The 8,746-nt window shown below is 42.9% G+C and overlaps 1 protein-coding gene across 1 annotated transcript in view; it reads left to right on the top strand.

Annotated features, from left to right (window-relative positions):
• The first annotated feature begins 1,130 nt into the window (after nucleotides 1-1,130).
• The window catches only part of TNFRSF11B (TNF receptor superfamily member 11b), a 29,564-nt gene continuing 21,948 nt past the window's right edge, over nucleotides 1,131-8,746 (top strand). Inside the window, exon 1 of the mRNA XM_043601634.1 lies at nucleotides 1,131-1,321. Within this exon, the coding sequence (XP_043457569.1) occupies nucleotides 1,292-1,321 (30 nt within the window). The 5' untranslated portion in view covers nucleotides 1,131-1,291. The remainder of the gene's footprint in view (nucleotides 1,322-8,746) is intronic.

Genomic DNA, 8,746 nt, shown 5'->3' with positions numbered 1-8,746 from the left:
TGGATCCTCTTTGAACTTCTGGTAGAAGGGCCTCCATTTGAAGGGGCAGATGCTCTGATCCCTGTGGGCAGTATTTACCCCTAGGGGGCTCCTTTTGTGAGTCATCCCCTTCCATCCTGGAACTCTGGCAGAGAGTAGAATTTGCCCATTTCACGAAAGCTATCAGGGAACACTTGATCCTGATGGGGAAGCCGGCTCTGAAGTGATGTTTTCAGCACCTGGTGAAACCCTGGGAATCCGTGAACTGCAGGACCCCTCAGGGCCGGACTAACTTTCAGACAAGCAGCTTGTGGGAGTCAGTGAGGAAGACAAGAGCCCTTTACGCAAGCACCAAACTTCTTTCAACAGCTTGGGGGTAGTGGAACGACCTTGGAGAGGTAATTCCGGAATTCCAGTACTTAGGATACTAAGGCAGCAAGAGCCCTTTGATGATGACGGTGTTGATGAGGAAAACAGTGGCCAAGGTATCCCACAGCCTGCCAAGCTTTTTCCTGTCTTGGGCGGGAAGTTTTTCCTCTGCTGATTCTCTCTGGCCCGAACTACCCCAGACAGCAAGAAGTGCATGGGAGGAAGGCCCCAGCTCTAGAACCAGACAGAAGTTAGAGACGGTCCTTCCGCATGGTCTGTGCAACCTTGGAGATTCAGGACCGCTCCCAACAGGGCCCTGGGAGTGCGGTGCGTAGAGGAGAGGCCTTGTTACCAGAGCTCTCAGAACCCGCAGAGAAAGGGCCCGGACGGGAGGGGATCAAGTGTGGGGGACGCACGCCTGGCTGCGCCCCGATCTCGGCTGGGGCGGCCGTGCAGGGCGGACGAGAAGGGTACCGCGGCCCCCGGCGTGCGCCCGGCCCTCCCGCCGCCGTTGGCTGCTGCCAGGAGGCCGCCCGCTGGCGGGAAGCGGCCAGGAAACCTCAGGGCCGCGCGGAGACAGCGGCCTCCTTGTTTCGCAGCCTGGTGGCTTCTTCTTCTTTTTTTTTTTTTTTTTCCCCTGGGAGGGCCAGACATCCCCGCCCCACCCCCAGCCCCCACCCCTCCCGGCGGTTCTCCGCCCTGGCTCTGAAAGCGTTAACCCCGGAGCTCTGCGCACACCCCACGGCTCCCGCCCAAGTTCCTAAAAAAGAAAGGTGCAGAGTTGGGTCCAGATAGAGAATGGATGATCAAAGCCAAGCCGGTACTTCCTGTCGCCCGGACGCTATATATAACGTGATGAGTGCACGGGCTGCAGAGACGCACAGGAGCGCTCGCCCAGCCGCCGCCGCCGCCGCCCAGAGCCTGAGGTTTCCCGGGGACCGCAATGAACCGGCTGCTGTGCTGCGCCCTCGTGGTAAGTTCCCGCCCGGGACGCGGGCGCCTGGGAGCCCGCCCGCCCGCCGCTCTCCGACCTCCCCGCGGCCCGACGGGCCCCCCAGCTCAACGCCTCCCGGTCCCAGGAAAGATCTGGGCTCAGGTTGGAAAGGGGGACCTTCCTGGAGAGCTCATCGCGTGGCTCCTAGGGTGTCCCTTTGCCCTGGAAAGTTCCTGCTGGGTTTATGGAAAGGAGAGAAGAGTTCTAGACCTCTTTCGTTTGAATGATCTGTATCATTATATTTCCTTTCTTCATTGCAGCTTATTTGACGCCCTCAAGGCGTTCATACCATCTTTGCTTAGTTAGTTGGATATTATTATCATTATCGTTAGTATTAAAGTAGCCCCTTAGTAGCAGAGTAAGGAGATGGCAGTCCTTTTAAAACTATTATAACTAAAATAATATTTGGATGCAGTGAACACAATAGGGTACATGATCAGGCTCATTCCCTACTTAAGCAAATGTTATGGGAAATTTTGCATAAGTGGCACCAGAGAAAAGATCATACATACATATGTATGCACACATACACACACACATTTCATAACTATGCGATTTCACATACTAATAAAATTTTATTTTTAAAATGGTTCACTTCAGTTCTCAGTTCAATATAATGTGGTGGGCTAATGTTAATTATGTTCTAAAATAGATTTGAATAATTGAAGGTCAGCACTAAATACAGCGACAAGTTATTTTTTTTTATTTTTTTTAATGTTTATTTATTTCTGAGACAGAGACAGAGCATGAGCGGGGGAGGGGCAGAGAGAGAGGGAGACACAGAATCAGAAGCAGGCTCCAGGCTCCGAGCTGTCAGCACAGAGCCTGACGCAGGGCTCGAACTCACAAACCATGAGATCATGGCCTGAGCTGAAGTCGGTCGCTCAACCGACTGAGCCACCCAGGCGCCCAAACAAGTTATTTTTAATGTAGTGTTTGGAAAGAGTCTTTGTGACTTCACTTGGCTTTTTTTTTTTTTAATTTAGATTTTTGACCAATCAAGTTAATAAGATTTGTATGTAGATCATTCTACACTATTGACTCATTTCCTTTATGTCACTAAGGTGTAGAATACATTAAGATATGAATCGGACATTCACAAAGGGATAGGGAAACCCATATTTAAGTCACGTGTGTTTTGAGCGTGTTCGAGTAAATGCTTGAATTTCAACGTCTAACCCATGAATAGTGAGTAGTAGGCTAGGAAGTCTTCCAATTAGTTCCCAGGATACACAAGCATAAATAAGTAGATAAACAGCAAAGTCACTAAAGAAAATGTAGGTGAGACAGGAGTGCACCAAGAAGTATCTTATCTACCACTACATGTGTAAGATGCAATATAAAAATTGATCCACCAATATTGGTACCATGGAGAACTTTTGAAAAAATAGACTTCATTAAAACATAACACACGTAGGGAATTGCACAACTCATAAGTGCCTAATAAAGTTTCTCAAAGTGAACACTTGTGATCTAGCACCCAGATCAAGAAATACGGCATTACCAGCAACCCAGAAGTTCCCTGGGCTCCCTCCCTATCACTACTATGTCTAATGCCAGAGTAATCAATATTCTGACTTCTAACATCAAATTTGGACTTTATATAAATGGACTTTATTACTTTTTCTGGCCACTTTTACTTAAGTTCCATTATGAGATCATTTGACTGTTGGATGTATAATAATTTATTTTCATTGGATGGTATTCCACTGTATGGATGTACCACAATTAATGTAATCATTCTAGTGTTTGGCTAGTTTACATAATTCTGCTCTTAATATGGGGACATTTTATTCTTCCTTGCCCTTTGTATTCTGTCAGAGGTTTAATTAATAACAAACATTTTACCAATGACTTTTAAATTTCAGAATTTCCACTAGATAATAATGTATGTACCTAATAATAAGTGTTCCTAAACAATATTTAGGTGAAAGTTTTGATATGTAGTCTATCTAGGGAGATAGATGTGTGCCTAGCTAATACTAATTGTAGATGATGCAGAATTATCAAAAGAGAAGACTTCATATGTTGTTGGAACATAGTACACACTTTCAATGGGAAACATTCTTGTTTCCCTTTCTGTAGTTTCTGAGATTGACTTTATTTGCTAAATGATCGGAAACGAACACTTGGAACTTACACACAAAGGGTCCAGACGCCCTTTTGCAGGCACCGAGGAGCAGCTGTAAGAAGTAGAAGCGTTATAGGAATTTGTCCTTTGTAGCAGGCGTGCCCCTAGGCACCAGGGACAGAATGGAAAGGAAGATGGACACCATTCCTGTCCCCGTGAACCTCCCAGTCTAATGGAGAAGGCAGACACTGGACTATTAATTCTGTGTCTCATGAGAGTACCGAAAGGGGAAGTGCTCGGTGACCTGGGAGTATAAAAGATTCTGCTCTCCAGGTTTTTCTAAAGGAAGCTGCAGTACACAGCAGTTATCAGTTGAACCAAACTTCAAATCCCATAGCATCACTACTTGATCAATGACTGTGGGCAAGTTACATCTTTCCTGAGTTTTAGTTTTCTCCTCAGTAAAATAGAGCCAATGATATGTACACATGCAAGATACCACATACATTTCCTGCTTCATGTTAGCATGAAGCTTCTAGCTTCTAGCATTTTGCTCACAGACAACTGTAGCTAAATCTAGACCCAAGTGAATCATGGAAAAGAAATGCTGAGGATGCTCAGTGGAGAGAGAAGGTTTGGAGAAGGAGTGGAATGTTTTCATTGTTGCAGATAAAATCCACGTGTCCGGAACCAAAGAAGTGAGAGAAAGGAAAATCGTGTAGCAAACTGGAATTCTAGATTCTTTTGGGGATAGCAGAGGATATACTGGTAGGCAAGCAATGTGGGGGTGTGGCCATGAAGGCCAATGCCAAAGTCCCCTCATAGGCTCTCCGGGATGCTCACCAATGTGTCAAGCAGGGGCCTGCACTGCAAAGTGAGGTAAGCATATCACCAGGCCGTTCCGTTCATGGTTGCTCAAGGGCCGTCTGAGACCCTGGGAACATCCTGGCCTAGGCCTAGATTTTAACTGGTGGCTGAAGCTTCCCATTGTGTAGTGCCCAACCATCCACTGGCCTTCTCAAAGCTAAGCTCCTAATTAATGTCTTGGTGATAAGACTTGGGGTGGAGTGTGCGGATGATGGGTTTGGGGGAAAGCAGATGATGGCTTCTCGGGACTACCGCCTGGTTGGCCTGTACTTTAGGATAATGCCTTTTCCGGTTTGTTTTGTTGTTGTTTATTTTGGTTTCCTTCCCCTCGCCTGGTGATTGAGGGTGTGTATTTGTCTAGCCTTTATTTGTTGGCTTATCTACTTATTTTAAGAAAATGATCACTCTGAAGTTTCTAGGAGAATCTGACATATATTCAGTCCAAAACAGTTCTGATCCCTGCCCCTAGCAACCTTCCTGACCTTTGTCACCTAGCAACCAAAACACAATTCACTAATTTATTAAAGTAAATCTTTAATTTTACTTCTAAGGCTTAAACCACAGTGTCAGATTCCACTGGTTGGGGAAGAAAGCATTCCATGCCAGATGTTTTATCCACTCAGTTCTAGAAGGAGAGCTATGGCCGTGTCTATCAAAGGGGCACTCACTAAACACACACCCAACTATTCTTGCTCTCCTATCCACTAACTTGCCTGCTGGGTTTTGCCCTAAGCAACCCTCAGCCCCCCTGCCTGCATGTTCCCTGTTCTGAAAGCTTCTTGTGAAAAGCATTATTTCCTTCAGCATCTCATTAACCAATAGCATTTTCTTTAGCCTGAGTTTCTCCTTTGCAGCTGAAAAAAGTGGACTGGGAAATAGATTGCAGAGAAAGAGTAACTGTATAAAAATTTATGTTCGCGTTACTCACGGCCTTGACTAATGATGCCTGGCTGCCTATGATGGAGCTATGAAGAGCAAAAATGCCCACATTATCAGTGTATTTGTATGTTTTGCCCTGTAGGGCAGTAATTCTCCATGCTATCATTTCTTCCATGCACTTTGAAAATAAATCCTTTGTAACAACTCTCTTGCTCTCCTGAAATGAAATTTAGAGTACATATATTTTACCTACATCCATCATTTTTAAAGTCAATATACTGGCATAACTATAAAGGAGAAATAAAAGGAAAGTAGCTAATAATAAAATAAGCTTCACTGTAAGAGATAATGAAGCGGTGATATGTTAGCATGTTGATGTGATGCCATGAACAGGCCACTAGGAGCAAAGGCTGAAGCCCATGTGATACACTGGGGTTTGAAACCAGGATCAATATTGGCTTTGGTGCTGTGCTTTTCTGAAATGGTGACCAAACCTTGCTAAAATTTTAAACAAAGCAAAGTACAACCTTCAAATCAATTTTATGTTGTTAAATCCTATAACATTTAGTATGTGTAAAAATCATGCAAACACCACTTTGTGTATATATAAAATGTAATCGGAATCTAGGTCAGGATAATGATAAATAGGTTTTTTGTTTAGATCACTTAAAATTTTTTTTTTTAGTTTACTTATTTATTTTGAGAGAGAGAAAAGCAGAGAGAGTGAGTGAGTGCAAGTGGAGGAAGGGCAGAGAGAGAGGGAGAGAGAGAATCCCAAGCACACTCCGCACCATCAACACGGAGCCCTACGCGGGGCTTGAACTCACGAACTGTAAGATCATGATCTGAGCTGAACCGAGTGGGACGCTTAACCTGTTGAGCCACCCAGGTGCCCTTAGATCACTTATATCAGTTGTCAGTAGGACATTTTAAAGTGTGTGAGACGTGAGATTATTCTTGATTGTCCAGGACACTTAGCAGTCTATAGTGATTGTGACAACGAAATCCCCTAGAAATTTTTCCAGAACTGAAAGGGAATAACATCACCACTTTCTGAGAAACAAAGTATAAGCTCTTTGCAAACACAGATTTCCATTTTCTTCATAACTGTACCCTCCCCAGGTCTCCACAGTGTATGATACTAAATGTGTGTTTGTGGAATCAAAGGAACTATAGTGAGATTTGGTGGGGTGTTATATAATCTACCGACAGTTTCCATGAGTGTCCCAACAGAATTTAGCTTACTGCCAGAGATTTAACATTCTAATGTTGGCTTTGATCTCTTTCAAAATATAAACATGACATCCTATCCACTTGACCAATATTTTAGATATTCTTTTGTACATTTCTACTATGAAAATACCTTAGTGAAGACCCATTCTTCTTTTTTATTTTTAATGTTTATTTTTGAGAGAGAAAGAGAGAGAGCAGGGGGAGGGCAGAAAGAGAGGGAGGGGCAGAGAGAGAGGGAGACAGAGTATCCCAAATGAAGCGGGTTCTGTGATGACAGCAGAGAGCCTGATGTGAGGCTGGAACTCACAAACTGCAAGATCATGACCTGAGCCAAAGGTGGACGCTTAACCAGCTGAGCCACCCAGGCGCCCCGAAGACCCATCCTTAAGTAAGCAACGGAAATGAACTAGATCCATATAGTGACCCCTGGAGGTGCTACCTAAATTCAGTCGAACCCACTTTCTGACCTACCCATATGGTTGGTTTGGACATCAAGTATTTGTTTTTTGGTTGATCAGTTTTACGTGTTTGTAAAATGTGCCAATGGAGATGTCAAGTAGACATTTGGATTCAAAATGTCAGAGCACAGGAGAAGCCTGGGCCGAAGGTAAAAAAAATCTGGTCATCGGCATACAGCGGGTGTCTAAAGCTGTAGATGTGGGAAGGGTGATGTCACACGGCCAGAGAGGAGTGGGGGAAGCAGCCTCAGCATGCGTTTCTGATACTGATAGTCCAGTAAACAAAATGCAAATATGAACAATAATAGCAGCCATGTTTAGAAAAGAAAACAAAAATCAAAATAAAACTGAGCAACCCACAATAGCAGGAACTAGTGAATCGGAAATCCTAGCAACATCTGTAAACTATCTGTGCAAGAAGAAAGACTGAGGTATGGCCAACTTGAAATAGATACAAGGACGGTATTTTTATGTGACATGTAATTAGTTTTTGGAACTCACTACCACAGAATATTTTGGGGTGACTAGCATAGAAAGTCTAAAAAAAGAATTCTTTTAAACGGTTGTAAGGGATAAGAATAGTGTGACAACACATTAGGTACGAAGCTGTGTGGTACCCACTCCCTCTCACATTTACCTGGCTTCTCTAAATTAACCTTCCGAAGGCCAGAACAGTCTTCAGACACACTAAAATGGTTCCTCCCAACTACAAGGTGACATGACTTCCCTGCCTGGGTAGATTGTTTTCACCCCAATTTCTGAGAAGCACCTGAATCAGCCAGACCATTATAGGTAGAGGATGCAGGAGGAAATGAAATCTCTTTCCTAAAAAAGTAATGTGCTCCTAATGGCCTTGATTTATTACTTTCTTATTTTGATTTTTTAAAAAATTTGCCTCTCTAAAATTATGTTTTAATACTGTGAAGACATTGTTTAATTTCCTTGAAGCATCTTGTATAAAAATAAAAAGAACAGCCTTAGGATTTTTACTTCAATTTAGTCTGTACCTTGGAAGCATTTTCTGTAAGAGTTTCTTAAATAATCAACTATAAAATAGGGAAATGGGTGTCAGGATGAATTTAGATTTAAAACAAGACAGTAATTCATCTAAACTTTCTGACTGCCTTTAGTCAATTCAATTTTCTTCTCTGGTCTTTGATTCAGAAACTTCAATTCCCTTCCCCATGTAATGTTGCTTTCTTGTTCAAAAAAGTGATTTTTTTTTTTTATTCTTTGAAGATACGGATATCAGGAACCTATTCTTTAAAAAAGTTCCCCCCCCCCCACCATCAATTTGCAGTAACAGCACCACCACCACCAACAACAATGTAATTTAGGAACTCATTTGGACATAGTGACAGTAAGATCGCTGCAGTGGCAGACAGGAGGCAAAGGCTCTAATTTCTCAGTTGTGCCTTAGTCTGAGGTCCGGTTGGTGATTCCAGCGCTGTGAGTCTTGGCTTTACCCATCTCTAAAAATTGTTGCATCATTATATTGTATGCCCGAAACTAATACAACCCTGTGTGTTAATTACACTTGGATAAAAAAATCATAGTAATATACATAAATAAATAAAATAAAATAGGGGTATTGGACCAGGTGATATGTGGGAGGACTGCTTTAGTTTTAAGCTTTTGTCATTAAAAAATAATAGTAAGAAATTGATGATATACTACTCGACACTCCAAACACGCAAAAGTCAAAAGGACTTATTTATCTATAAAAAAATTACCTTTAAGGCATGGGCTTTTTTTTTTTTTAATCTATTTTGTTGCCGTTGTCTGTTTCTTCCCCAGCTGGTTTCACATATAAGAAATTCTGTTGAAGTCCATGAGATCCCAGAGGACTTACTAAAGAGGTATAATTTTGGTTGCTAGCAATCTCCTTAGACTCAC

This window comes from Prionailurus bengalensis, chromosome F2 (genome assembly GCF_016509475.1).
Source record: "Prionailurus bengalensis isolate Pbe53 chromosome F2, Fcat_Pben_1.1_paternal_pri, whole genome shotgun sequence".
Lineage (NCBI taxonomy): Eukaryota > Metazoa > Chordata > Mammalia > Carnivora > Felidae > Prionailurus > Prionailurus bengalensis.
This window is presented reverse-complemented; position numbering and strand designations above follow the sequence as displayed.